General features: G+C 47.5%; 4 protein-coding genes across 14 annotated transcripts in view; 2 read left to right on the top strand and 2 right to left on the bottom strand.

Moving 5' to 3' along the window:
- The window catches only part of numb (NUMB endocytic adaptor protein), a 55,782-nt gene extending 52,210 nt beyond the window's left edge, over positions 1-3,572 (top strand). Inside the window, exon 10 of one of the 4 annotated variants that reach the window (XM_054795726.1) lies at positions 1,686-3,572. In XM_054795726.1, coding sequence (XP_054651701.1) covers positions 1,686-2,434 — 749 coding nt within the window. In that variant the 3' untranslated portion in view covers positions 2,435-3,572. The remainder of the gene's footprint in view (positions 1-1,685) is intronic. The other 3 variants (XM_054795727.1, XM_054795728.1, XM_054795725.1) reach the window with 3 other exon arrangements.
- Positions 3,573-3,655: 83 nt separating this feature from the next.
- exd2 (exonuclease 3'-5' domain containing 2) lies at positions 3,656-13,292 on the top strand. 4 transcript variants are annotated; one of them, XM_054795730.1, is made up of 10 exons: positions 3,674-3,705; positions 7,225-7,289; positions 7,749-8,159; positions 8,231-8,487; positions 8,553-8,679; positions 9,460-9,752; positions 9,821-9,927; positions 9,997-10,132; positions 11,205-11,573; positions 11,647-13,292. In XM_054795730.1, the coding sequence occupies exons 3-10, from the start codon at positions 7,770-7,772 to the stop codon at positions 11,861-11,863; spliced, it is 1,896 nt and encodes a 631-aa protein (XP_054651705.1). In that variant the 5' UTR covers positions 3,674-3,705; positions 7,225-7,289; positions 7,749-7,769; the 3' UTR covers positions 11,864-13,292. The 4 variants fall into 4 exon arrangements, with proteins under 4 accessions (XP_054651707.1, XP_054651705.1, XP_054651704.1 ...); XM_054795729.1 differs by having other exon boundaries at positions 3,698-3,795; positions 11,647-13,291; XM_054795732.1 differs by lacking the exon at positions 7,225-7,289 and having other exon boundaries at positions 3,656-3,705.
- On the bottom strand, positions 12,492-23,395 carry si:ch211-168d23.3 (BRD4-interacting chromatin-remodeling complex-associated protein). 5 transcript variants are annotated; one of them, XM_054795724.1, is made up of 14 exons: positions 23,242-23,394; positions 22,448-22,632; positions 22,049-22,094; positions 21,753-21,795; positions 21,605-21,670; positions 20,005-21,507; positions 19,694-19,897; positions 19,122-19,626; positions 18,928-19,046; positions 18,740-18,798; positions 16,477-16,625; positions 16,303-16,397; positions 15,844-15,946; positions 12,493-15,676 (listed from the first exon to the last, which is right to left on the bottom strand). In XM_054795724.1, coding segments are annotated over exons 2-14 (3,477 nt in total). In that variant the 5' UTR covers positions 22,449-22,632; positions 23,242-23,394; the 3' UTR covers positions 12,493-15,092. The 5 variants fall into 5 exon arrangements, with proteins under 5 accessions (XP_054651696.1, XP_054651699.1, XP_054651694.1 ...); XM_054795722.1 differs by having other exon boundaries at positions 12,494-15,676; positions 18,928-19,055; positions 23,242-23,393; XM_054795721.1 differs by having other exon boundaries at positions 12,492-15,676; positions 15,844-15,943; positions 18,928-19,626; positions 23,242-23,395.
- A 719-nt stretch (positions 23,396-24,114) lies between these two features.
- On the bottom strand, positions 24,115-26,097 carry LOC129192598 (enhancer of rudimentary homolog). The gene is made up of 4 exons (XM_054796771.1): positions 25,987-26,097; positions 25,355-25,442; positions 24,429-24,549; positions 24,115-24,342 (listed from the first exon to the last, which is right to left on the bottom strand). The coding sequence occupies exons 1-4, from the start codon at positions 25,987-25,989 to the stop codon at positions 24,240-24,242; spliced, it is 315 nt and encodes a 104-aa protein (XP_054652746.1). The 5' UTR covers positions 25,990-26,097; the 3' UTR covers positions 24,115-24,239.
- Between the last annotated feature and the right edge of the window lie 958 nt (positions 26,098-27,055).

The raw sequence follows: 27,055 nt of genomic DNA, 5'->3' as shown, positions 1-27,055 counted from the left end.
TTGTTCAGCAGTGGTTTTGGTTTTGGAACTCTGCCATGCAGGCCGTTTTTGCCCAGTGTCTTTCTTCTTAGTGGAGTCATGACCTTAACTGAGGCCTGCAGTTCTTTGGATGTTTTTGTGGGGTCTTTTGTGACCTCTTAGATGAGTCGTTGCTGCACTCTTGAGGTCATTTTGGTTGGCCGGCCTCTCCTGGGAAGGTTCAGAGTCCCAAAGCTTTCGAAATGGCTTTATAACCTTTTCCAGACTGATAGCTCTCAATCTCAGTTACGTTATGTTTCAACGGGGGGCCATGTAGGTTTGGATTTTTTTTTTTTTTCCCTTAATACTAAAACGTTTCATTTAAAAACTACATTTTGTGTTCAGTTGTGTTGTCATTGACTAATATTTCAACTTGTTTGATGATCTGAAACATTTAAGTGTGACAAAAATGCAAACAACAACAAAAAAAAAGACATCAGGAAGGGGGCAAACACTTTTTCACACCACTGTATGTGAGGCAGCTGCTCTTAAATTGGCCACCATATTGGTCCATCATCTCAAAGTGCCACACTTTGATAGTTTCGGGTTTGAATCTCCGTTGGGCTTCTCTGTGTGGAGTTTGCATGTTCTCCCCGTGCTTGTGTTTTCTATGGGTACTCCGGCATCCACCCACATCCCAAAAACATGCATGTTCGGTTAATTGGAGACTCTGAATTGTCCGTAGGTATGAATGTGAGTGTGAATGTTTGATTGTCCATACGTGCCCTGCGATTGGCTGGCAAAAAGTCCAGGTTGTGCCTCGCCCCCAAAGTCAACTGGGAGAGGCTCCAGTTCACCTGTGACCTGAATGAGGCCAAGCGGTATAGAAAATGGATGGATTGATGTTATTAATGAACAACTACAGTGCTCTGGGCCAATGATTTCTTAGGAAATGCACAATTATTGGTGTCCACAATTACACAAATACATGAAAAATCATCTGTTAAAGTGACAATAATAAACACAGAAGTAAACAATGTACAAACATGTATGAATAAATATTAGTGACCTTTTTCTTAACATGTTTTTTGCCACCCTGTTAAGTATTTGCAAGATATCCTCAATTTCATTTGGTGCTATATCCATCTGAACGTTTCAGTGTTGAACTTTTCACATTCAGTCAAATGTCTTGTTTTGCCTTAGGAAAAGAAGCTCCCGCATAAATAATTGTGCACACCTTGATATTGGGTGTTGATCTCATTCCTCATGACACAGATACACAGCAGTATATGTGATATATGCTTACATCCAGTAAGCAATTATTTACACCAGGGGTCACAAATGTTTTTACTTGTGAGAGCTACTTTTACAAAATGAAAATGGCCAAGAGCTACTCATTTTTGTAACATTTATTTTCAGAGCTTATTTTAAACCCAAACAAAGCGAATATGCTTGTTTTACCAGAACAAAATGCATTTCTTTCTACTGTTCTTTCATTATTAACTGAAAACCTGAATGAAAAGCAGGTTTGCGGGCACCTCATGTGGTCGTGGGGGGCTACCTGGTGCCCGCAGGCACTACGTTGGTGACCCCTGATTTACAGTTTGGACAAAATCAACATAAGCTCTAAATACTCACTTGACTCATCATTATGTACATTTTGTGTGTGTAAATGTGTTTTGTGGTACTGTAGGTGTAAAACATGCGTATGCTCTTTCTACAAACAGGAAATGATTGGTCGGCTTCCACGCCAGTCATCATCGTCCCGCCAACATCGTCTCCAGTGTTGCCCTCCCACAAGCGTACACCCTCAGAAGCAGAGAAGTGGTTGGAGGAGGTGTCAAAGTCTGTCAGGGCTCCGCCTCCTAATCCCATCCTGGCCCCAGCCCCGCCCCCTGCCCAGCCTTTTACTGCACCTGTGCCCATGCCTGTGGCGTCTTTACCCCCAGTGGCGTATGTGTCTTCCCTGCCGCCAGCGGTGCCCCTTCTGCCCCCCCGCCAGACTGCTTTCCACCCCCAGGCTCCGCCCTCCTACCCCATGTCCAACGGGCTGACTTTCCCTCAGCCTAGCGTCCCTGTGGTTGGCATCACCCCTTCGCAGATGGTGGCTAATGTCTTCGGCTCGGCCGCCCAAATGCAGCCCTATCCTGCCCCCGCGCCTGTAGCACCCTTGCACGACACCCAGACCGCCGGCATCGCCGGCCCCTTCCTCAAGCCACCACAGCCTGCTGCCATCATCCCTGCCCCTGTCCACCCAGCCAATGGCAGCGAGAGCTTTAACGGGGCAGACAACTGGGCCACCCTTTCCCACCTGGCTTCGTCCTCCACGCCGGCGGCACCCCCAGCGCAGCAGCAGGAGGATGCCTTCGAGGCCCAGTGGGCGGCACTGGAGGGCCGCTCGCGCCAGCGTACCACCCCCTCGCCGACCAACCCTTTCTCCACCGAGCTGCACAAGACCTTTGAGATCCAGCTCTGATAACTGTGCCTGAGAACGTACTGGTCAACGTAGCGGCTCCTCTCGTCCACTGGGGTCTAACTGTCGGGGTGGGGTGTCCTCCCACCACCAAAAAAAAAGCAACATGCTGCTGAATGCGAGGGTGCAGTTCTCCACATCAACATTCTGAGCTCGTTTGATTGTCCTTTGGGAACCCCCACCTCTCATTCCCCAACCGGCCCCAAATTGCACCCCCATTATCCCCCAACACTGACCCCCCCCTTCCGACAGGAACTTGAGTGTCTCCTTGGCGATCTCCCAATCAGAAGAATGAAGCAAGACAATGCCAAAATCTTTATTTTTATGCATCAAGTATATTTTACATAGCTTTGAATTTTAACAGCGGAGTTGTAAGTCGTCTTGCCAAAGGCAGAGAGGATCTCTACAATGTATACAAGAAATGAGCGTATATATTATACATAAATATATAGATTATCTATAAAGATTCTATACCGCTCACAGCAGTGCTAATTTTAATGTGATGTAAAGAGATTTTGTGAAGGGACAGCTGCTTTACCTTTGTGTGTGTGTTTTTATTTTTATCGTTTTCATTTGAAGTCTTTTTGCCATCGTCTGCAATTGGATGTGAATTGTCTTGACTGTAAATAAGACATCATTGCAGCAACAATCAATGTGGACATAGCAGCGGCAACAGCCTCTCTTCTCTGTGCTCACTTTTTCAAATTGTTTACTACATGTCGCATCTTTTTTTCTTTGAGGGAATGGTTATTTTTTAACACAACAGCATGTATCGTCTCCTGTGTGTCTGCATTTTTTAAAGTAGTCAATTCCTCAAGTTTTGTTTTGCACAAGCACTAAAGTAGATGATTTGACCTCATGGGTGATCTTGATCAAGCCGGGCGGGTCACCTGTGGCTGGCCGACCTGCCCTGACCTCCTTTAGCCTGCTGCCATCTGATGAAAACTACAGGGAGACTAAAACGGTTTCATCTCTCACTGTCTTTGTGTGCGTGCTCTGTTGTTTGTTCTTATTTTTTAATCAAACCTGTGAATATAATCTTTTCGCTGATCTATTTTTCCATTTTGTAATTATTTCGTGACTTTATTCCACTTCTTTGGAGAAATATTGAAGTTAAAATATTGAATAAATGATGGTGGTAGAGGAAAAGGTTTCCTGGCCCCTAACTGAGAAAAGTATGTGACCAAACCTAGTTTTGTAGCATTTCTCCTGTCCAGCAGGTGGCAGCACTACTGCGCCGATATAAATACAACCCGGAAGGTCTATGTGAATTGGTAAGAAAAAAAAAAACACACACACACACACAGCAAAACAAATGTACATGTGTGTCTGGACCCGGCGTTATTTTCACTGAACGCACAAAGGTAAGCTTTACCGGACAGTTTAGTGTTTAAAAGTTTAGGGTTCTTAGCGGGGCCTGTTGCACGTGATACCGACTAGTTGAGTGCTAGCGAGCTAGAAGTTAGCTATAGCAGCTTGCGCTAGCAATGCCCACGCTTGGCAACAAACGCAATATTTTTTTCCTAATGATTATTTCCTTCAATCAAAACAAAACATCTTGCCTTGGTAACTAACCTCAGTCATTAGTCCTGCTCGGTGTCGTTATTTTGGTCTCAGAAAATTCACTTACGTTCGCTTCGGTTTCTTTTGGCTGGGGGTTCATCAACTGCACACCAAATAGCGTTAACATAAAATGTATTCAAAAACTTAGAATGTTTAAATGTTCTCTTGTCTTTTGACCTCGTACCGTCGTCATGCCCTGCAAGCAAAATGTTTGCCTCCGTTTCTAAACTGTTTTAATTCTTATTCAGAGAAATGAAGTGACACACTTAACGTTTAACCCCTTTGATAACATTGGGCCTCATTCACGAAACGTTCTTACGCACAAATGTGTTCCTAAAGCCTTCTTACAAAGATTTTTGGCATTCACGAAACGTGTTCTTAACTCACAGTTCTTAGATCTAAGAACAAATTCTACGAACGCTCAGGAGGACTCTTACGCACAAGCAAAGCTTGCACTTTCAATGCGCAATCGCCCTCATGATGGATTTTGCAACCTGATCCCAAAAAATGTAGTGCAAATAAAATATCCCAACAATTATCAAAACAACTAAAATATGCTCCATCGATAAATATATATTCAAATCCCAATTCATCAAAAAAAAAAAAGTACCTGGCTGGACGTGCGCTGCGCAGAGAGAGAATGTATAGGGACCATGTACAGTTGTGCTCATAAGTATTCATACCCCTGGCATTTTTTTGGTATTTCTATTTCTATATTTCTTTTCAGAATGCATTTATTCTGCAAAAAATGACATAAAAGGGTTGCACCAGGCTTTCACAAATACAGCATATGTATTTCTGGGGAATTTCATTCTTATTTGTGCTTTATTTCACAAATTTACAAAAAACGTCATGTTCATAAGTATTCATACCCCCTGCTATAACATGACTTAATAATCAATGGCAAAGCCTTTATTTGCAATTACAGATTCGAGACGTCTCCTGTTGTTAACTACTAGGTTCTGGCATGTTTCTACAGGAATTTTGGCCCACTCCTCCTTCCAAATTCTCTCCAGGTCCTTCAAATTGGTGGGTTTTCTTGCCATGACCTTCACCTTTAGTTCCCTCCAGAGATTTTCGATTGGGTTGAGGTCCGGGTTTTGACTTGGCCACTCCAAAACATTGACTTTGTTTTCCTCAAATCATTTCTTGACTATTTTGGTGGTATGTTTTGGGTCGTTATCTTGTTGGAAGATCCAATGTTGATCGAGACCAAGTTTCGCAGCAGACTGTCTGATGTTCTCCTGGAGTATCTTGATATACTGTTCCTTCTTCATGATGCCGTCAACCTTAACGAGGTTCCCAGTCCCACTCGCTGAGAAGCAGCCCCACAGCATTATGCTTCCGCCTCCATGCTTAACAGTTGGCACTGTGTTCTTTGGTTTGAAAGCTTCACCCTTCTTTTGCCAAACGTAAGCCACGTCTCTGTGTCCGAAGAGCTCTATCTTCATCTCGTCCGACCATAAAACCGACAACCAAAATGCCTCTTCATCCAAGTGACGTTTTGCGAAGTCCAGACGCGATCTTGTGTGGTTGGGTTTGAGGAGTGGAGTCTTCCGTGGTCGGCGTCCATTGAGTCCTGCCCTATTCAATGTCCTCTGGAGTGTCTGTCTTGAGATACTGGCCCCTTTGTCACTGAGGCCCTGTAACATCTCCTTGGTGGTGATACGAGGGTTGATGGTGGCCGCCCGTGCCAATTTTTTTGCATGCGTGGCTGAGACTTTGGGCTTCTTTCCAAGTCTCTTCAGGTTCTTCGCTGTGTGGAACGCCTTGAACTTCTTAATGATGCTCTGCACTGTGGCTGGATGGACCTGAAAACGCTTGGATATATCTTTATAACCCAAACCATCTTTGTGTGCATCCACAATGCCCGACCTTAGGTCCTCACTCAGTTCTTTCTGCTTGACCATGGTGGAAATTCTAGCATCGACTATGAACTGACAGTGACTTCACCAATCCCCTCAATTTATAGGCCCCAGGAATTTTCTGGAAACCAACATGGCTTGGATTTGTTGCATAACAATGCAGGGACTAATGTGACAAAGCTAGGGTGCACCAAAATTAGTGGACCATGAAAAACACCTGTTCTTGTACTTCAGGAGGACAAGGGTATGAATACTTATGAACATGACGTTTTTTGTGAATTTGTGAAATAAAGCACAAATAAGAATGAAATTCCCCAGAAATACATATGCTGTATTTGTGAAAGCCTGGTGCAACCCTTTTATGTCATTTTTTGCAGAATAAATGCAATCTGAAAAGAAATATACAAGAAATACCAAAAAAATGCCAGGGGTGTGAATACTTATGAGCACAACTGTAGATTTATTTGTTGAAAGCGACGAATATTTGATGTCCTGCTTCAGGCTTCAGGCTTCCCTCTCTGTTCTTGCAGGTGTGCAGGATCATCAGAATAACATCGCAATGAAACGTGGTGTGTCTATTGCGCACGTAGCACCCCCAGATAACGACATGCGCCCCCAGTCACGTCTTGAGCCAGAGCACGGGGCTGCTGTATTAATTAGGCAGCGTCTAATCAAATGTAACCACAGAAAAAATACATTGTCACACACAAACTATGTGTTTTGACTTTATTTTTCCATCATGATTGTGTAAATATTTTCTAGAGTTTCCGAAATGGTTTGGTTTCTGATTGATGGCCCACCTCCCATTTCCTCCAGATCCTTCCGGTGCAGTCCAATCTTTTTTTTTTTGTCTATTTTAAGTCAAAACACTTCTTTTTAACCTCTGTGGTGGTGCGTTTCACCGTGGAAACGGCATTTATGTTTCCTGCAATGGTGCTCCATGCCGACTCTTTTTGGATGGCCTGATGACCGGTGGATACACGTGAAAATAAGGTGGTCTTGTGTTCGCTCACTCCTTGTAAAAGCACCTCTATTTCTGTAGAATTGAAGTTTTTCTTTCGTTTGTTGTCCAGCTGCTCCTCAGTCTTGTCCTTGCGCGTTGCCATCTCCGCCTCCAGCTGCCTGTTGAGCACGGCACATTTTTTACCTTATATAGGAAATAATAGGCGGTGACCTATGCAAATTAGGGCTCACATGCACGGGCATCGCAGTTGGCATTCATCAACCTAAGAACGATTATCCCTACTTAAGAACGTGTCGTGAATGTGGCGCAGTTTCCAACCCGCGCCTTCTTAAGTACACTTCTTAAGAAGACTTTTAAGATATTCGTGAATGAGGCCCATTGACCCCAGTTTATGTACCCAGGGAGATGCGGTGTCTGTCCATAATCCCTAAACGCAGCCAGCTGGAAGTCCGCTGACAAAGGACAGGTAACTGATATACTGGAATGTCATCCATATCCTATAGCATGGCTAGTTGGAGATTAATTGGTCCATAGGTGTGAATGTGAGTGATAGTTTACACAGAACAATGCTCATATGCTGTAAGTTAACACACCCTAGCAGTATTTGGCATCTTTTTGTCGTAATTCTGAGAATGTGAATGATGTATTACTCGAGGTGTGTGGTTGGGTGAAGACATTTTTTATCAATTGTTTGCTCTTTTTACTTTTTTTAATGTTTTACCTAATAACGTACATAAATTTAGGAGCACAACTGTAAGTATCCTGTGACTGACTGGTGAACCGTCCCACCTCTCACCTGAAAAGGTCAGCTGGGGTAGACTCCAGCTCACCCGTGACACCAAGCAGGACAAGCGCTGTAGAAGATGGATGGATTATTCTGTGTGAGAGTTGTGACCAATGAAGATGTTTTTGTCGAACATTTCAGTCTGCCAAAGATCACCTGGAGATGTCTCACCAGCGGCCCCTAGCCGCCATCATAACAACGCTACTCGGGGCCACGTTCGGTGGTTTGCTCCTATGGCGAGCATACCGCACCAAGAGGAAGAGGCTGCCTTCTGTCCAGAGGGTGGCCGAACCCGTCCAAGGCCCGCTTCCCGCTTGTGCCGATGCGCCGCCCGCGGAGGACGACGACAACCGGCGTCCGCCACAGAAGGAGTTTACGGCCGCGGCGTGTCAGACGGCACACGTGTCCTCTCCCGTGCGCATCCCGTTTTCTGAGCCGTTGCTGGGGGTGAAACTGGTGTTGGTGAGCTCCCATGAGGAATGGCAGCAGCTGTGGCCGCTGATGCAGAAGGACCTGACAGTGTTCCCCGTGCTGGGCCTCGACTGCGAATGGGTAAAGACGAGAGGCGTTTTATGTGTGTGTCCTTCCAAGAAGAAACCTTTGGAATCAATGGCTTTGTGCAGGTGTCCATGAAGGGCCGCCCCTCGGTGGTGTCCCTGCTCCAGATGGCCACCTACTCCGGTCTGTGCGTCCTGGTGCGGCTCCTGGCGTTCTGCAACCGGCAGCAGTCCTTCCCGCTCGGCTTGATGGAGGTCCTACGCGACCCGCATGTTCTGAAGGCCGGCGTTGGCTGCTACGAAGACGGGAAGCGGCTGACGCGCGACTACGGTCTCTCATTGAGCTGCACGGTAGACCTGCGCCACCTCGCCCTGAGACAAAGGTACTTCTTGCGTTGCCGTTTGTTCGTCTGTCAGCTCACCGAAAAGCATTTCTGACGTTTTCCAGGCAGGCTTCCGCCAGTAACGGACTCAGCCTGAAGTCTCTGGCGGCCGACGTGTTGAACGTCTCGCTGGACAAGTCACTGGAGCTACGATGTAGCAACTGGGAGGCAGATGAGTTGACACTGGAACAGGTGCATTTATTACCTTTTTTCTCCCTAGTGTCCCCCCTCCAACGTGAACATTTTAAAGGCAACCTTTTGTTGTTTTGAGGTCATGACGATGGGCAAATATGTCAGTGTGGAGTTGGCATGTTCTCCGCGTGTGTGGGTTTCCGCCGAGTACTCCGGTTTCCTCCCACATTCCAAAAGCATGCATGTTAGGTTAACTGGCAACTCTAAATTGTCCGTAGGTATGGATGTGAGTGGGAATGGTTGCCTCCTACAGTGGTGGCGAACCCGCGGCTCTCGAGCCGCTTGCGGCTGTTTGCCCGTTTTTCATGCGGCTCTTATGAAGGCATGAAAGCGTATCGAAGTTTTGTTAATGACGGCATTTGCGTGCATGCACATTAAATGAAAGTAACTCGAAGTCGTGTCTACTGCACATGTGCCCTGCGATTGGCTGGCGACCAGTCCATGGTGTATCCGCCTCTCGCCCGAAGTCAGCTAGGATAGGCTCCAGCATACCCCGTTGACCCTGGTGAGGATAAGCGGCATAGAAGATGATGGATGTCTCCTATATTGGGTAATACGAGTGCATAGGTTACTATAGGGGTGTTATTTCACATCCAGAGGGCTCTAATAGCCGTATTTAGAAGGTCCTAGGCAGGTTTTCTATGCTCTCACTGTGAAAATGGTCCATTTATAAATAAGGAATCCTACTTGGTGTAAATTGACTTCTCACAGTTGATTCTGGAACCAATTAACCGTAATAAACAAGGGAATTTTCTTGTTGTTTTTTTGCCTTCTCTTCAGGTGACCTACGCCGCCAAGGATGCCCAAGTCTCTGTCGCTCTCTTCCTCTGCCTTCTTGGCCTCCACCCTGAAACTGGGGGCAGCTCCTACGCAGAGTTAGCCGCCCGCTGCCAGGGGCTGCTAGATGTGCCCTTCAAGGGCACCAGAGGTGATGGAGATGATGGCGGCACCGAGAGGAGGTGGCGGACGCGCAAACCGTCCTCGCTCAAGATCCCGGAGTCAGGAGATCAGCAAGTCCCCGACCCCAGGAAGAACAACAAGAAGAAGCCATTGGGTGTGGGCTACTCTGCCAGGTGGGCGGAGGATTGGAGAAGCTTGTGCTGACTTGCTGACTTGCATCACATAACACTTGTTGTTACAGGAAGTCTCCTCTCTACGATAACTGCTTCCTACACGCCCCCGACGGCCAACCTCTGTGCACATGTGACAAGAAGAAGGCCAAGTGGTACCTGGACAAAGGAATAGGAGGTACAAAAATGGCAAAGTGCAAAAGAGCGTTTAAACAGGTGTTTTTATTGTGTGCGTGTGTGGTTTCAGTGCTCCAGAGTGAAGATCCGTTTGTGGTGAGGCTTCTCTTCGAGCCTTCCGGACGTCCAGACTCCCAGCAGGACTACTACCTCACGGCCAAGGAGAACCTCTGCGTGGTTTGCGGCAAAGCAGACTCCTACATCAGGTCTGTTCCCCCGGAGATACCTCACCCTCACGACTTCGTGGAAGTCATTTACAAGTCCCGACGTTGCGGAACAGAGCCGCCTCATTCCAAAATAATGTCCAAGGTGACGGTTGGGCTTTCATCTTGCTAAAAAGATGAGATGTTTCATAAGCGGCAGATTCAAAGAGCACTCACCAGCTCAAACCCCCCTCTGGTGGACAGAAGCAGCATTGCAGCCATTTTCTACAGACATGCGTTCTGTGCTCTCCTCCAATGAAATGGTTTTCTCAACCGAAGTGCATTATGGGAGCACTTTAAAATGGTGGTTTTCCCATATAAACCTGTATTGATAAATGTTTCTATATTTCACAGGTATATTATGTTTGAGTCTTATTTGCTTGTGATGAGTAAGTAAGATGAAAGATGTAAGATGAAACCGTGAGTCAGGCTGTTAATTGAGCGCGTGAGTTTATTCATTCATTCATGATTGGCTGCTGTCAAATGAAGAAGCCTGGTCCTCACGGAGTTGAATACGCCACTTATGACGTGGACGTGTGCGGCTTACACACCGTAAGTGGCGGTACGTTATCTTTTGTGTACTTCAGATACACTGCAACCTTGCACATGTATCGCATACAACAATGTAGCTTTAAGGAGTGGGACAGGAGGACACACGCTAGCAAAATGAGCATCGCTATGTGAGCTACAATGCTAACATTACACTCACCTTTTAACAGCAGCATGCTAGGAAAAACAACATAATCAAACTTGTAGTTTCCACTTCAGTGGCTGACTGAATAGTTGGCAGGGCTCCAGACTGCATTTTAAGACATGTAGCGAAGCCTGCTTGACATCCTTTCATACATTGTCGTTGAATGAGCCTCTGAAGTTGCACAAAGCGTCCGAGGCGCCGCACGAAAAAGCGCATCGTACTTCTGCGGTTGAAGCGTTGGCAGCGCGAGCAATAGCATGTGAGCTACAGTGCTAACATTACACTCGCAACGAGTGAAGGAGGTGATAGATGTCACATTACTGTTCGGACGTCATTAAAAAGTCCCTTTTGCCCTTTCAAAGCGGTGTCTTCACTGTGTAGGAAGAACATCGTGCCGCACGAGTACCGGCGCCACTTCCCCACCGAAATGAAGGACCACAACTCTCACGACATCCTGCTGTTGTGCACCAGCTGCCACGCCGCCTCCAACGTACACGACGGGTTCTTCAAGCAGCAGCTGGCCGACGAGTTTGCCGCCCCACAAGGCTGCGAGGAGGGTGTGCGTCTCTTGGAAGAACCGGACCGCCGGCGGGTGCGCTCGGCGGCCCGCGCCCTCCTCACTTCCGCCGAAGGCCTGCCAGAGCGACGGCGGGAGGAGCTGCAGACGACCATCAAAAGCTTCTTTGGTGTGAGCAGTGAGTGCCAGCTGACGGGGGAGGAGCTCCAGCAGGCCGCCGGCTTGGAGACGAGGTGAGTTCCCCGCTTGGTTTTGCAAAGAGAGGCGACCATGTCTGACGCGAGCGCTCCTCCCTCCCCCATGAAGGATCTTCAACGAGGCCTACGTGCCGCACGGACTGAAGGTGGTGCAAGCCCACACCGGGCGTGGCCTGCGGGGGCTGATGGAGCTGGAGCGGCGCTGGCGGCAGCACTTCCTCAACACTATGCGTCCAAAACACCTGCCCCCGCTCTGGTCCGTGCACCACAACCACGGCAAGTTGCTCCGCAAGTACGGAGAGGACCTGCCTGTCGAACTCAACTGAGTTTTGAAACTCACGGATGAAGACGGGTGTCAGGCGTCACTGTGGTGTATAGCGGCGCTGTGACCAGTGTGAGGGTCGGCACGCTCTTGACCTGCGCAGCACGCTGCCGTGGAGCGTTTCCACATGAGCGCTTTTTATAACAGGAACCAACTTATTTATGAAACTACCGTCAAGTTTGTTTTTTTGTTGGGTTTTTTTTGGTAGAAAAAGCTGCAGTCTGCTCTTAATCGCAACTTAAAGCTAACAACGCACTCGCAGGTGCGGCCCACTCTTTGCTGCAACAACGGTCGTCCTAAATTGTTTTTTGCGCTCCCGCCTGCTTTTCCTGTCCCAACTATTGTCTGTTTTAAGCCAATAGATTTAAAATCTCATCTTTGGCCTCTTTAATGTATTAAAAGATGAGATTTGACGCCTCGCAGGGGAGAGCGATGCCAACGCTAGCTAGCTCCTTTTTCCCGTGAATCCTCACAAGTGCGTCACCCCGTGCTGACGCTCCTCCCAGAAGGTGGGACGTCTCTGAGGTCCATGTTCTAGTGGGCCTCCTAGTCCCCGAGGAGGGGGGAGGGGCTGCACGGCCGAGGACGCCACCTCAACTCCACTGCAGTTTATTTCACTTGCGACGTCCTTCCACAACATCCACGCTCAAAGAAACACTAGCTAGCTCGTTAGCACGACGACACGACCTCGGAGCAGAGAAATGAAATCTTTGTACGTTTTGTCCTCCTGAATTGTGAATGAAACAAAATAAAGTTCGTATTACAAGAGAAACAAAGACACCACGTTCTGTTTTTTTTATTATTTCTTACAAAATCACAGTTTGATAAATAGTCTGTAAAATGGAAAAACCAAGTACAAAATCGAGAAACTTGCGATCAAATGAGTCTTTGACTTTTGTTGTGTACAATCTAGTTCTGCTGGGTTAAGGCCTCTAGCTTTTGGCATGAGAACAATCCGTCATCTGGCTTTCATGGCTCACATGCAAACAAAAAAAGATGACGACAAAAGTTTCTGGACATACTAAACAATGACGGTCAGTGTTGGACACTGCACACAACAATGGCACATGAGGCGGCTTTTTTTGTTGGGGTTTTTTCTCTTAGGAGTTTCATTTTGAAGTGAACATTTTTTTTATTTGTAAGAAGAAGCTGAACGGCGACGAGGAGTGAGAATCACTCTGACATCTTTACTGCATGACCGAGACATTACTCGTGTTTGTCCTCTAAAGTACTGCATATTCTTACTGCTTTTGTTCAGCGCAACAAAAGACGATCTCGCACAAAAAAGTGATCATGTCGTCGCGGAAACCATTCAGTCACTTTTTCTTTTTTTTTTTGTCTTTTACGTGTCGGCTTTTTTGTAGATAACGTTTAAATTAAGTTTATTTGAAAGATTGTCACGTTAACAAAAATGGGGGGGGGAAAAAACCCAAATTTTCGGCTCCAGTTTGTAAATAAAAACAAGAAAAACTGCCGATGAAAAAGAATCGGTTTGGGTGTGACGTGAATGCTTCCTCCAGTTTTTGGTCAAACGTTTTTATGGCGCAGCGACGCCAATGCAAAACACCTGGGAGTTGACTCACGGCAATCGGAAGTCTACAAGGTCCGAGTCTGGGTCACGGTGAATTGAAACCAAGGCTGTGTTCAAACTCGGTTAAAGCCAACAAGCGCTTGCAAACCAAATCTGGTGTCCTTTTTGTGTGAATGCTACATGGACCAAAGACCAGATGCTTGGTCCACGGGGCAACTTTTGGTGCCATTCTTAGGGGAAAAAAATTAAAAAATGCCAATGGAGAGGGTAAGTGAATCGGAACCAAATCCAGATTAGTGTCCCGAGTGTGAACACAGCCTTAAGTGTCATCTAAATTGGTCACGTCATTTGGTTTAAGGTCTCAAGCAAGTGTCAAAGGGTCAGACAAGTCCAAAGCCAGTTTGGGCAAAGTCTCTTTCACATGACTAGTGTGTGTTTTTTGTGAGGTTTTTTTGAGTCCAACTAGTCCAACGAAGCTGCTCTAAGTCAAATGTTGTATTGTGCCCGAGTCTGACACAAGTGATGTGGTCCAGGTCTGCTCAAAGATCTCAAAAGATCCCATCGCTACATCCAAGTCTCTGGCCGATCCTGAGTCACTTGGTTCTCATAGGCAAGTCTCAAGTTGCTTGATCTAAGAAACCTGTTCCATTGTCACTAGCAAGTCCAAAATCATTTGGATGTACAAGTCACCAGGTCCACGTACAAGTCTTATGGAAGGCCTGTTTGAATCAAAACGTTTGGTACAAGTGATAAGTCCTTTGGTCAAATTATGACGGAAGTCGACCGCATAGCGTTGCGGAACTTGCATGACACTTGCACGTAGGTCTAACAGAAGGCCAAAAGTCACTAGCATGTCCAAAGTTCAGGTCTTATGTGAGATATTCTGGTCCAAGTGTTAGGATAGTCTTAAATGTTTTAGACCAGCTAAATCCCAAGTCATAAGTTCCTTGGTCCAAGCCTGTAGCGGGTCAGTCGTCCAAAACTACACAGAGTCATTTATTTTCCGAGAAGTCAGGTCCTAAAGTCCCAGGTCTCTGCAGAAAGACGGAACTAAAGCAACTGAAGAACTTGAAGCGCCGAGCGACTTCATCTTTGCAGTGTCACCTCCATTCCTTCCCCAAGTTCCCGAGTCATTATTGCTTACATGTTCAAACATCCAACATTGTCCTTGTTGTGTCCGTGTCTCTCAGGGACATTTCACAGCATCCACAGAGTCCAGCAGGCAGGTTCTGCGAGGCGAGCCGGCAGTTGCTGGTGTGTTCAGGGTTGTGGCGGCGTCTCAGGCGTTCTTTGGAGTTTACTTGAAAAGGCGCCCCACAGTAACGTTGGCAAACGTCAAAAATAAATAAATAAATACCCTGGAAGCTTGGCACTATGGGAAAGAAATCTTATAAAAACTATTCCATAATCCTCACTATGACTTTTTAAAATCTGTATGCTGATGAAGGTTGCAAGGAAATCATAGCGCTCCTGTAGCACTTTTTTGTTTTTTTTTTGTAAGCACAAACGTACATCAAAATGAAGTATCTAACATTTCTGGAACTACTGGTAGTGCTGTTGTCTCTTCTTAGTGCTGCTGTTGCTTTTCTCATCTTTCAAGCGAGCAGGTTCTCCAAAGACGAAATCTTGCAAGCGAGAGACAAGGATCCCACTTTAGAGGGAGTTTCAGGATCTGTGTGGAACTTACTCAGGCCAGACAACCTCACAGGTGACCCCCTAAGACGCTGGTGACGGGCTGGTCCAGCACGGAGCCCACTGGGGCCCTGGTGAGGGGCCCGCCCGAGGGCCCCTGCAAGCGCTGCAGCTCCAGGATGCTGTTGATGGCGCTCTGTAGATGTTCACTGAGCACATTGTCCTCCTGGAGGGGAGCGTGCGGCGGCACATCCAGCCTGAGGCATTTCACCTTGGGGGTGTCCCGCGGGGGCGGCTCAAAACCGACTGCTTGTGGCACTGGAAGAGGGTCTTTCATTCTGGATAGGTGGGCCTGTGAGGCTCCTTCAGCTCCATTTTCATCCAACTCGGGATGATGGGATGAGCCGTTGGTTGCCTGAGGGGGGTGCAGGGTGGCCGCCCCTCCACCGCCGCCATTGGTCAGTTGCCCCTTGTGGTCCCGCTTCAGAGAACTGTGCACCACCTCCTGCTTGATGGTGAGCCTGAGAGCTCCCCTGGAGCTAGAGCGGTACGTCTTGAGGCCCGGGGGACGGTCTGAGAGTCTAGTCCAAGCCGGGGGCGAAGACGAGGCCCCCGAGGAAGACGCTGATGCGGCCAAGGACATCCTGAAGTACTCTGAAATGACGCCGCAAACTGGTGTCACTTCATTTGTCAATAAAGCAGCATTAAATCCATAGACTGTCTCACTTGTAAGTACTGCACATTAGGGAGATAACCGTATCTACGTTTACAAAAATACTGCTTTTGCAAAGATAATGATGGACATCATTGAGGAGGCTGACCTGGGTCTCTGCGGGCTCGCCGTCTGTCCTCTCCCAAAGAGAAACGTTCTGCCTGCAGGAAGAGGCGCTCCAGCATCACCATTTCAGCCGATGGACTCTCCTGCTGCAGGAACCACATGCTGTGCATTTTGTCCACACAACACCAGGATGTCCTCGCTAATTAGTAGGGGTGTCACAAGATCTCGCGAGATTAAAACGTGACAAGATTTCTCACTAGACCTGGGACGATTAATAAATAAATCGCAATAAATGAAAATGAACTCGATCATTTTGCCGGCCTCCATATATCGCCGTGCACATGAGTGTCTGTTTTCCTCGTCTCTCGCCTCCAAACAGGCAGGCAGAGGGTTCACTCTGTGCATTGGTTTCAGCACCTTGGCGCGTTTGTTCCTTAGAACAACGGCATGAACGGAGTGAGCCCTTGTGACACCCCTAACAGTTAGTGTTGTGTGTATTTACCTGTGTTTCTCTGACCAGTAGCTGCCTGTATTTGTTGACCATGTCCTTGGTGCGCCTCAGCAGGAACCTGGACACCGTGTCAAACTCCTGGTCCACTGCAGGAACCACACACCAAGGTCACATGATGGTCCCACACCTTCCCCCAGTAAACATACTTTTAAATATATGGCTGACCTAAAGTGAAGTCATCCTGAGTAGGCAGGAGACCGGCGCACACGTGGTACGGCAGCAGGCGCTGGGCGGCGTCCCTCAAGGTGGGGAAGGCGGTGCTGGTGCACGGGTGCTGAACCGCCATGTGGTCCGTACAAAGCAGCTGTTGAAACCTGAGGCACAATGACGTTTTTGAGGGGGTTTTTTGTCGCATGATTTGACATCGGCTGTTTCCTGACATGAGAATGGGTGTTTTTTTTGTGCCAAAACTAAAACAACATAGAAAGATTTATTATGTGTCCAATCTCGTGTCTATGGTGCTTTCCAGTGTGCTGCAGCAGCATGAAATAAAAAGCCTTTAAAGAATATAAAACATTCCATTGAATATATAAAAATGTTGAAATAATGAAAACAGTCCTGAGATATATAAATGTGTCCTGTTATACTACACTGCATGTGGGTCACGGCATAGATAACACTTGAAATATTAGTTAAGATATTCCCCAATTTCCCACAACATCCATAGTTGAGGGACTGTCTTGGTTGACATGTCTCTTCAACATTGCGTGGAAGTCGGGAACGGTACCTCTGGATTGGCCGACCGGGGTGGTGGTTCCCCTTTTTCAAGAAGGGTAACCGGAGGGAGTGTTCCAACTACAGGGAGGTCACACACCTCAGCTTCCCTGAGAAAGTCTAGTCCAGGGTGCAGGAGAGGAGAGAAGGGTACGACCTCAGCTAGAGGAGGTGCAATGTGGTTTTCATCCTGGTCGCGGAACACTGGGCCAGCTCTACACCCTTGCAAGGGTCCTGGAGGGTACATGAGAGTTTGCGCAACCGGTCTACATGTATTTTGTGGACTTGGACCTTGGACTTCAACCCTGTTTCTTGCTGTGTCCTGTGGGGGGTGCTCCGGGAGTACGGGATTGGTGGCACGCTACTACGTGCCATTCGGTCCTTATACAACCGGAGCAGGAGCCTGGTTCGCATTGTCAGTAGTAAGTCCAGCCTGTTTCCGGTGAACGTTGGCCTCCGCCAAGACTGGCTTTTGTCACCGATTCTGTTCATAATTTTCATAGACAGAATTTCTAGATGCAGCCAAGGTGTCGAGGTGGTCCATTTTGGGGACCTTAGGATGTTGTCTCTGCTGTTTGCAGACGATGTGGTCCTGTTGGCCTTATCAGTCTCTGACCTTCAGCGTTTACTGGGGCGGTTTGCATCTGAGTGTGAAGCTTCTGGAATGAGAATCAGCACCTCCAAATCTGAGGCCATGGTTCTCAGTCGGAAAAGGGTGGACTGCTCCCCCCGGGTTGGGAATGAGGTCCTGCCCCAGGTGGAGGAGTTCAAGTATCTCGGGGTCTTGTTCACGAGTGAGGGAAGGTTGGAGCGTGAGGTTGACAGGCGGATCGGTGCAGCGTCTGCAGTAATGCAGTCGCTGTACCGGACCGTCGTGGTTGAAGAGCTAAGCTGGAAGGCAAAGCTCTCAAATTATTGGTCGATCTATGTTCCCACCCCCACCTATGGTCATGAGCTTTGGGTTGTGACCGAAAGAACGAGATTGTGGATACAAGCAGCGGAAATGAGTTTCCTCCGTAGGGTGGCTGGACTCACCCTAAGATAGGGTGAGGAGCTCGGCCATCCGGGAGGAGCTCAGAGTAGAGTCACTGCTCCTTCGAGAGGAGCCAGTTGAGGTGGCTCGACCATCTAGTCTGGATACCGACCTGGTGAGGTGTTTCGGGCATACCCAGTCGGGAGAAGGCCCTGGGGCAGAGCAGACACGTTGGAGGGATTACGTCTCACAGTTGGCCTGGGAACGCCTTGGTGTCCTCCCAGAGGAGCTGGAAGAGGTGGCCAAGGACCAGAAAGTCTGGGCTTCCCTACTGAGACGGCTGCCGTGCCCCGCGACCCAGATCCAGATAAGTGGAAGAAAATTGAATGGAATGGAATATTCCCCAATTGGTCTTTAATTGGACAACTTTATAAATGATTTCACATAAGAATTAGAAATGTCATTAAATACAATTGAAAAATAAAGAAAAGGTCAAATACATCACGAAATAAAGAATGTGACAAAATGTAAATTACGTAATTATAAATGTCATTAAATAGTTAAAAAGGTTATGTGAAATAGTAATTGGTCATGATGATTAACTTCAGTATATTTAGGATTGGGATATTTCATAATTGAATGTAAATGAATAATTTCACAATAAAACTTTAAATAATTAAACAAAGTTGAACTACATAAATTGCTCATTTATTTTCTATGTATTTAACCTGTAATACACACCTGTGTTGTCGCATTGCTGGTGTTACTGGTTCTTCTCGCTGCAGCTCCACACCTGCCAGCTGTGTGGACAAAAGTGTTTAGACACAGCCCTGAATCAATCAGTGACTCAATCAGAGGTTGGACTCCGCTTTTACTTTGTCTTTCATTGTTTTGGACAACTTTTTACTCTAAAATTTCCCCTTTCCCACCTGCTGGTTGTTTGTGAAGGGGCCACCCTCCCTGGGGGCTGGGAGGTGTTCCTCCTGGCTGTCAGGAGAGGACGGGTGGACATAGAGAGACATCAATTCGCTCTCAATGGCCAAGGCAGCTGTTGGTGCTGACATACCACACACTTTTAGTTTGCATACAAATTCACTGTTTTGTGTTTGGAAGACAAACTCACTGTTTAGTGTGTGCTGTTGAACAGGAGTGTCGTTCCCCCCTCCACAGAGGCTGGCAGCTGACGGGTCCGGCTGCTGCTGAGGCACTGGGATGCTGACGTGCAGAGGGGAGGCGCCCCTGGGGGTGAAAGGGGGCTCCGAGGACTGAGGGAGGGAAAAATCGGACCCTGGATGGGAAGCTAAGGCCTGGGCAGCGGCCAGCGTCCTTTTACTGGTGACAAACAGAGACTGAGACCCCTGGAACTCAGGGGCGTCCTGGTACTGGGGGGGGGAACTCTCTGGTCCAAGAAGGGGGTCTTGATTGGGGAACATGGCTGCTGACTGAAAGGCTCCCAGCAGCGATGTGTCCTCCGAGGGGAGGGGGGAAGAGTCAACACATGGATCCAACATGACGGTCGCTTGGTGGCTGTCTTGCTCATTGTCCACTGAGGGGGTGAGAGAGCCCACTGGGACCACTGGTACCGCTCCAACCAAGATGTCAGACGTAATGGGAGAGCTAAGTGCTTGCTGGGGGGCACAATCAGAACATAAATGAGAAAGTGGAGATGAGAAACTACATCAGAGTTGTCACTACCTGTTGCAGTTGTTGCATAAAGTCCTGGTTCTGGCTCAGAGACTGGGCCACCTCCTCCACCACTTGGACCAAGTCAGCCGAGGGCATCTCCACAGCTGGGGCTAGAGCTGGTTCTGTCTGGGACTCAATGACAGTTACCACAGAAGGCGAAGGAGGGGTGGCGGGCTGCATCGAGACAGGATGTTGGATTACCTGACCGAAGTGCTACAAGACATCAATGAAGACAGTTAGAAATACTTTCATCCCATATGTGCTTGATGGACTTCCTCCACGCCAAAGTCTCCAGAGTTTTACCGTGTTCCTCACCCCACCTGTGGCAGTTGCAGGAAGCTTTCCTCTGAAGTGTTCCTTTCCTCGGGCATTCCTCTCTCGGGAAGCAAAACCACCGAGGCCGGCTGGAGTCCCAGCGGGGGGTCTGTCAACGCCGCCTGAGCAGTAAAGGGCAGGCCCTGCACCACCGACGGAGTGTTGACGATGGAGATGGAGGCCAGATCCGAGGGGAGCATCCCAGCGCTGTTGATTAACGTAATGTGATTTCCTAGCGTAGGGCCGTGTACCAACGTGGCCCGCTGCCCACCCGTCGTGTAGTTCCCAGCCAGCTGTGCTGGCATCTGGAAGACAGCAGAGGGCGCTGACTGCAGCTGAAGAGGTCCAGAGAGGACAGTGGCCTGGCTGAGAGCGAGCTGGCCTGTGGTGGTGAAGACTGGGCTAAAGTTGAGCTGTCTTTGGGGCACTGTTAGGATCTGGGATCCGTCCACAAGGTGCCCGCTGACGGGAGTTCCGCCTCGGCCTTGTGGACCGGCAGTCAGTAGAGGTCGAGCCCCAGGCTGGGAGATGGTGACTTGGGACTGACCCGGGAGGAGGAACTGATTTTGGCCTTGAAAGAGTCCCTGAGGCTGGAGCACAAAGGAGCCGCCCTGGTTGACCAACTGCAGGCTGACTGGTTTGGCAGCCGCTGGGGGAGGTGCTGCGGGCGTCTGGCCTGTTGGCTGAGACAGTAGAATATTTGGTGAAACGGTCCCAGGAACGAGTGTGAGACCCGTAGCGGGTTTTTGTCCTGACGGTTTTGGGCTGATTTGGACCAGTTTAGGCTGAATGCTGATGGGCAGCTTGGGTTGGATGGGGAGGGGGGCACGCTGCAGGATGATACCGTGGGCTGCTGCTGCTCTCAGAGTGGGGGCGAGGAGAGGTCGGCCCATAACACTGGTCATCGCTTTATGGATGATCATACTGGAACCTTGAACTGGGCTCAGAGAGAAGGTGGTCTCTGGTGAAGGGGCAGGGAAAACGTTTCCAGGCAGGAGCCCCATCAGCTGAGGGGGGGCGGAAGGTTTCAGAGAGGGGCAGCCGGGCCCGACAGCAAGCAGGGAGGGCTGGGGGGGCTCCACTGCTGCCTGAGTGTCTTTGGGCAAGGTGGGGGCGACGGACGTGGTCTTGGCTACAAATGGCGCAGTGGGTGGCGAGAGGATGGTGGCGGGTGAGAAAAGGGACACGCTGTCTTGGGTCTGGCCCCCCTCCAGGGCTACAGTCTGCTCCGTGATGTCAGCCTCCTGCAGACTCTGCTGGAGAATGTCACAACATGCCACCTCTGCTTCCTCCTCCCCGGCCGCCGCCTCCTCTCCCTCTGCCTCTCCCTCCTTTGACTCGCAACCAGGCCCCATGGGAGATCCCGTCTGCCTGTCCACCTGATGTCGGCCGTCATCTCTGCCCTCAGGTGACGAGAGGAGGGCCTCCTCCAGGAAGGACAGATCCACACAGCCGGGCGGAGGCGTACCTGGGGAGTCTCCGCCATCTCCAAGTAGAGAAACGGGGCTCTGGAGAAGAGACCAGGAGGACAGGAAGCACTTTCAGGAAACAAAAAGGAAAAAACAATGTTCTCCTGGGGGCACTGATGACCCGTTGGGCACTCACCGGGGCATCTGTGAAGAGGGAGGGCTCCCCAGAGGAGGCGCTAATGAGCAGGTCTTCAGTCTGCAGCTGGTGGGGCAGGTGTGGTAGGGGATTGTTAGTCATTTTTAGCTTTGCACACATTCATCTGACTTTAAGAGTGTTTAGTTACCTCAGTCGTCCCATGAAGGAAGTCATTCAGGGCTTGGGGGTCACTAAAACACACCACATTAGGTACAAGTGCTATCAAAAATGGGATAATAATGCTCACTTTTGTTTGACATATGTTTATTATTGTACTTCTACGATGCTGGCATTGTGGTTACCTTATTTAGCAAGATGACAGAATGTGGTATGTTAACACAATCTCACATAGCACAAAAAAGACGTTTAGTGCTCATTTCTGCTGGTTTTAGGTGGGCTTTTTGTGTTTTTTTGTTTTGTTTTGTTTTTTTAAATCAAACTCACCATAAAACATCAAGAAGACAAGTCCCATCTTCATCCTCCATGTCCACTACGAAGAGGAAGTCACAAAAACGGAGTCAAAATCCTCATTTATATTAGTTCACTTCATATTTGGTTATTTGGTTAATTGCAGCAAATATCACGTGGTGTTGTCTTTATTTAAAGGTAGTTTTGTTACACCCTTTAATTACTGCTTAGGACGTCACACTCATCTCTGTGTTGCTTCACTTTCAGGATTGACATTACATACTGATGATTATGGGTCAAAATGTGAACATAAATAGCTTCTCTACACTCGGACTATTTGAAAAAACGTGATGTTGTGACGTCACACGGCCAAAATAACCCCCCGCCTCCCTCCAGTCCCCCAGGACAGTGGGACACCTTGCATAATGGACCTACTTCACAGACGAGAGGCTCCATACAGAGCGATAGGGCTGAGTGCTGGTGGCCGCCTCATGGGAAGTGGTGGCCGGGCTTGGTTGTGTGGAGGAGTCGGTGGCTGGAGGGTGACTCCTGGCCGATGTGCTGGTGCTGGTGGCGGCTGTGTGGAAGAGACGGCTCCCCGCTCTGCTGGAGCATGGCTGCTGCAAATGTAGACATGCAGACAAGTCATTTTTTGGGGAGGGGGCGCCTAGGGAGGTTGTTATTGTTGTGTCTTGAGGTCGAGTCACGTGATTTTGGGGGGGCTGAGGAGGAACATGGAATTGAGAGGAGGTGACACCCCCCTTTCCCCCCCTGCGCCCTCATAGATGATAGTAGAACACATCACCACATATGGAAAGGGGGTCTTTTTAGGGGTAGAAAACACGAACACAATCCTCTCTTGCTCTTTTGTGTTTACATCACCACCAACAACCGCATTAGGACATCACGCCCCCCCCCTTCTCCCGAACGACCCCTCATCTAAACCCGCAGTGTGTTGCTGATGCTGCTGATGATGTGTAGGTTACGTAAGGTGAAGGTGTGTGCAGGTGAAATTACACTGAATGATGTTTTAGGTTGTTAAGCGGCAACGCGACACAGCATGATGGTGCTGATGCTGAGGCGGATGATGATGCTGGTGGTGTAATCACAACCAACAAAAGACGCCGTACGTGAAAGCATCACCACGCACGATCTCGTCCCACGGAGGCGGACGTGCACGACCGAGGAAAAATAAAAGCGAGATAGAGCAGAGGAGAAATAAAACTCACCCCTTCTTTGTAGTTTATTGTCCTGTCAAGCGGGCCTCTGCGCCATCGATTCTCACTCAGCGGTCCTTTCAGATGCTAAAAGGAGGAGAGGGGGGAGGAGGCGCGTGTGTGTGTGTGTATGTGTGCAGGGGTGGGTGTGAGAAACAGACGGGGAAGAGTCGATCATACAACACAAAAGGTGGGGGGGCTCAAGTCTGAGTGGAGAGACTGTGAGTAGAGCGGTTGCCACAGTCGAGAGCAGCCGCCTCCTGAGTACTCTCACACGGCTACAGCTTCACATCACCCCGCAGTTTTACTACGGAACTGATCCAGCCTCCTTTTATTCTTTGGATTAGCTTTAATCATGTTTAATATGTTAAACGGCCTCTCTAGTTTGAAGGCATGTCCGACGGAATAATGCATCCATACACATTGGAATGGATTTGCAATATTTAATAGCCTAAATGAATTACATTATGATCAAAGACTACGGTCAAGTGGACGAGTCAGTCGAAATTATTTGGTAATTAATACTTAAGCGCTACAGTATATCACAGTAATGGCATTAACATTGAACGTTTTCAATGATTGAAAACAGCAAATTATCCATTATAATAAATGAATAAGCTAATCGGTGCCCAATTTAAATTCCAGACGCCCAGCAAGTTCATTTCAAGTCACCAAATAGTCCACCTATGTCTGAATTTTGTCATCACCATTGATGCATTATGAGAAATTAAGAAAAAAGAAAAGAAAAAAAAAAAAAACATCCAGTCCACCTTTTGCACCACAAATGACTTCAATGGCTGAAGTTTGGTGGAACTCATCTTAAAAATGAACAAACCAACATCCTGGTGGCAAAAACAAAGAAAAAGTTGTTTGTGATTTAAAGCAAATCTTTATTTATAAGTCAACCTACAATAAAAATACTTTCATGTGGGGGGGGGGGGGGGGGGGGGGGAAGACAAAAAAACGCAAACAGTCAAAACAGCAAAAAACCCAACAACTCAGCACCCCCTTCAGTTTGCGGCCTGCTGGGCCTGCCGACGAAGCAGCACGTAGATCTTCTCTTTGATCCAGTCTTTGTTGTACGGCTGGTACGTCTGTGTGTCGGCACGATACCTGCGGCGGCAGCACCACACACACAGTTGCATTTTTAAGTGGATCTATCTTGTTTGTCTAAGCAGTTCTATGACAGCGACACCTACACCAGGCAGCTGAGGTCAGCCAGGTCGTCAATGAAGTCAAACAGCTGGCTGATGTCGTACGTTATAGACGGGCTGTTGGGGTTCATCCTCTTTAAATGCTCCTCGTACATCTTGCACACACCTGAGTCCAAGCCAGAGAGAGTCAACGGGTCATACCTTTTATTTTCTATAAATCACCCCATCGTGCAAAAGTGACGTTTTGAAGATGGAGTAGTGTCCTAAAGTCCTGCTCACGAGCAAAATGATCATCTCCCTCACTTGTTTGCTTCACTTTTGAGCAATGAGGCGCCCCAACGCTTCTTTTGAAGCGGTGTCTTTTCATTACAACAGGATGGAACCACCTCATCGCTTGTGAATGTAATACCCCCTCTGATCCACCTAGGCCTGTCACGTCAATCAATTGACTAATTGAATGATTTAAAAAAAACAGGTGGATAATTATGACACCCTCAGGCAGCTTCTGTGTCAAGCTAACGTCTCACACAGGTACACCCTATACTGTACTTGAGTATCATCTAGTGGTGAAAAATGTGAATTACACCTCTCATGACAAATAATGAAAAAAAATGTCTAAAAATACGTTGTCAATAAAATCGATTGAAGATCATTTGTCGCACAATTATCGACCAGCAAAATTTGATATGGTGACAGGCCTACATTCACCTCAGCCCGACCTGTCTAAATGCCCACCAGGCTTCTCTAAACATCTTAAAATAAAGCCTGGAGTCCTGCCAACTGTTCGGCAGTCAGTTACAGACGTGGGAGCTGCAAGTTTGACCATTTTGTTTTTCTTCAGTGAATAGGCTAAACTAGCATAATGTTTGTTGCTGTTAAAATGTGACTAACGTTAGTTAGCACTGTTAGCTCACATACGTTTGCTAGTGTCGCTAACATTTGTGTCCTCCTGTCCCCCTCCTTAATGTTACCTTCCATGCACTCGTTGACTGACTCATAGTCAGCATATGTTCTTCCCTCCGGCCTCTTGGTAGGCTGCACTAGCAGGATGGTATGGGACTATTAAAAAAAAGAAGACGTAAAAACACAATTTAACTGCCAAATATTCCAAGTGATGATTTTTTGACATAAACTCAATAACATGTCAGCAAATTTTGACATTTAATGGAGGCTATTTGCAAGAAGTCAATCATAACTTGTGATGACGTTTAATCTTAAGGTTACAGGAAGAAAATTATCATATTTAAGATTGCAGAGGCGGCTTTATAGCGTTTTAGCTCGCTGGAGCTGCCAATTTAACGACATATCGTGGACAGAAGTGACGTCAGTCAGCAAACTTTTTTGCAAGGAAAAGTAAGTCAATTATGGAGCATTGTACGTCAAGTAAGATTATGACTGTTTGTTCATCAATAGAGCCAATGCGTGATGTGTTTTTGCAGCTGCTCGTCCGCTTCACTTCCCCCATGTACAGGTAGATGCTAACATTAGCGGGCACCTAGCAAGCTTCTCGAGCAATATTCATTGAAAACGGGCGATAAAACTACACACAATCCTCGGTGAGACATTTGCAAACATCCCGTCTTTAAGCGGAGAGAGTGCCTACCATGACTTAAATGTAGTTTTAGGTCGAATTTGGGATGCTTTTCGTCGTAACTTCTCGCGGTTAGCTTCTGCTTCGAAGACGATAGTAATGTGTCGGTCGCGAACGAATCGGCTGTAAGAGCTCTAATAGACGATTCTTTGAAATGAACGACAGGAGTCGGCTCGCGTCGATGGGAGCCAATTGGGAGCCAATTTGGGAGCCAATTGGGAGCCAATTGGGAGCCAATTGGGAGCCAATTGGGAGCCAATTGGGAGCCAATTGGGAGCCAATTAGTTTTTTTCTCGTCTTTTTTTCTGTTAAAGGCAAATGTCATTGGTAAAGATGTGTGGCAGCGTCCACACTGAGCAGGGGCAGGAACGGGGTTAAACACACGCTGTGGCGCTCTTAAAGTCGATTCGTTCGTGAGAAATTTGCATAAAGAGATTTGACCTATTTTGACTTTGTTATTGAGATGGGTCTTTGTTTTTGTATTGTATTTATAAAATTATAATCTATTTTGTAGCTGCTGATTGAGGTTTAAATAAATCCAGTTAAATAATAAACATTTGATATCATGTATGTTTTGCATTAGTAATTCATTTTACACAATACACATACTTTGGTAATAAATTAATTTAAGACAACAATCAAATCTGAGGAGCCACTTGGGAGCCGAAAGAGCCGTCTCTTTTTAGTGAGCCGGGCCAAAAGAACGGGTTCTCGAAAACGAGGCGAAATTTCCATCACTAGAAAACGAGTGATCTTTGACACCGGAAGTACAACGTAAACAACCCTGGCTCGAGTAGTAAAAATATTTTTTTCAAAATTGCGTCCGTGGATTAGATTTAGCTCTAGATTTTAATGTAGAACTTTTAAGATTTTTGCCCTTGTTATTTTTTAATAACAATTTATGCAGGACACATTCATTCAGAATATGCGGATAAGATACATAACATAAGATTGTGTATTAAAAATGAGGACAGTTTCAACTTATTTGTTTCAAGTAACAGATCAGGAAATTGAATCAGACGGAGGCTGATTTCAACACAAGACACAACCAATAAAGTTAATTTAAAAAAGACAGCGAGAA

Source organism: Dunckerocampus dactyliophorus, chromosome 13 (genome assembly GCF_027744805.1).
Source record: "Dunckerocampus dactyliophorus isolate RoL2022-P2 chromosome 13, RoL_Ddac_1.1, whole genome shotgun sequence".
NCBI lineage: Eukaryota > Metazoa > Chordata > Actinopteri > Syngnathiformes > Syngnathidae > Dunckerocampus > Dunckerocampus dactyliophorus.
The sequence above is the reverse complement of the archived record's forward strand: the minus strand, read 5'-3'. Positions and strand labels throughout refer to the sequence as shown.

Excerpts from the sequence above, each read along its gene's own strand:
- exd2 (XM_054795732.1), top strand. The coding sequence starts at position 7,770 with ATGTCTCACCAGCGGCCCCTAGCCGCCATCATAACAACGCTACTCGGG. Across the intron at positions 9,753-9,820 it reads GGTGTGGGCTACTCTGCCAG|GAAGTCTCCTCTCTACGATA; the intron begins GTGGGCGGAGGA and ends TTGTTGTTACAG. Across the intron at positions 10,133-11,204 it reads AAAGCAGACTCCTACATCAG|GAAGAACATCGTGCCGCACG; the intron begins GTCTGTTCCCCC and ends TTCACTGTGTAG.
- si:ch211-168d23.3 (XM_054795719.1), bottom strand. Across the intron at positions 21,671-21,752 it reads TCCTTCATGGGACGACTGAG|CTGCAGACTGAAGACCTGCT; the intron begins GTAACTAAACAC and ends CTGCCCCACCAG. Across the intron at positions 16,626-18,739 it reads CCAGCAATGCGACAACACAG|GTTTCAACAGCTGCTTTGTA; the intron begins GTGTGTATTACA and ends ATTGTGCCTCAG.
- LOC129192598 (XM_054796771.1), bottom strand. Across the intron at positions 24,550-25,354 it reads AGTCAACGAGTGCATGGAAG|GTGTGTGCAAGATGTACGAG; the intron begins GTAACATTAAGG and ends GCTTGGACTCAG. Across the intron at positions 24,343-24,428 it reads GCTGACCTCAGCTGCCTGGT|GTATCGTGCCGACACACAGA; the intron begins GTAGGTGTCGCT and ends CTGCCGCCGCAG.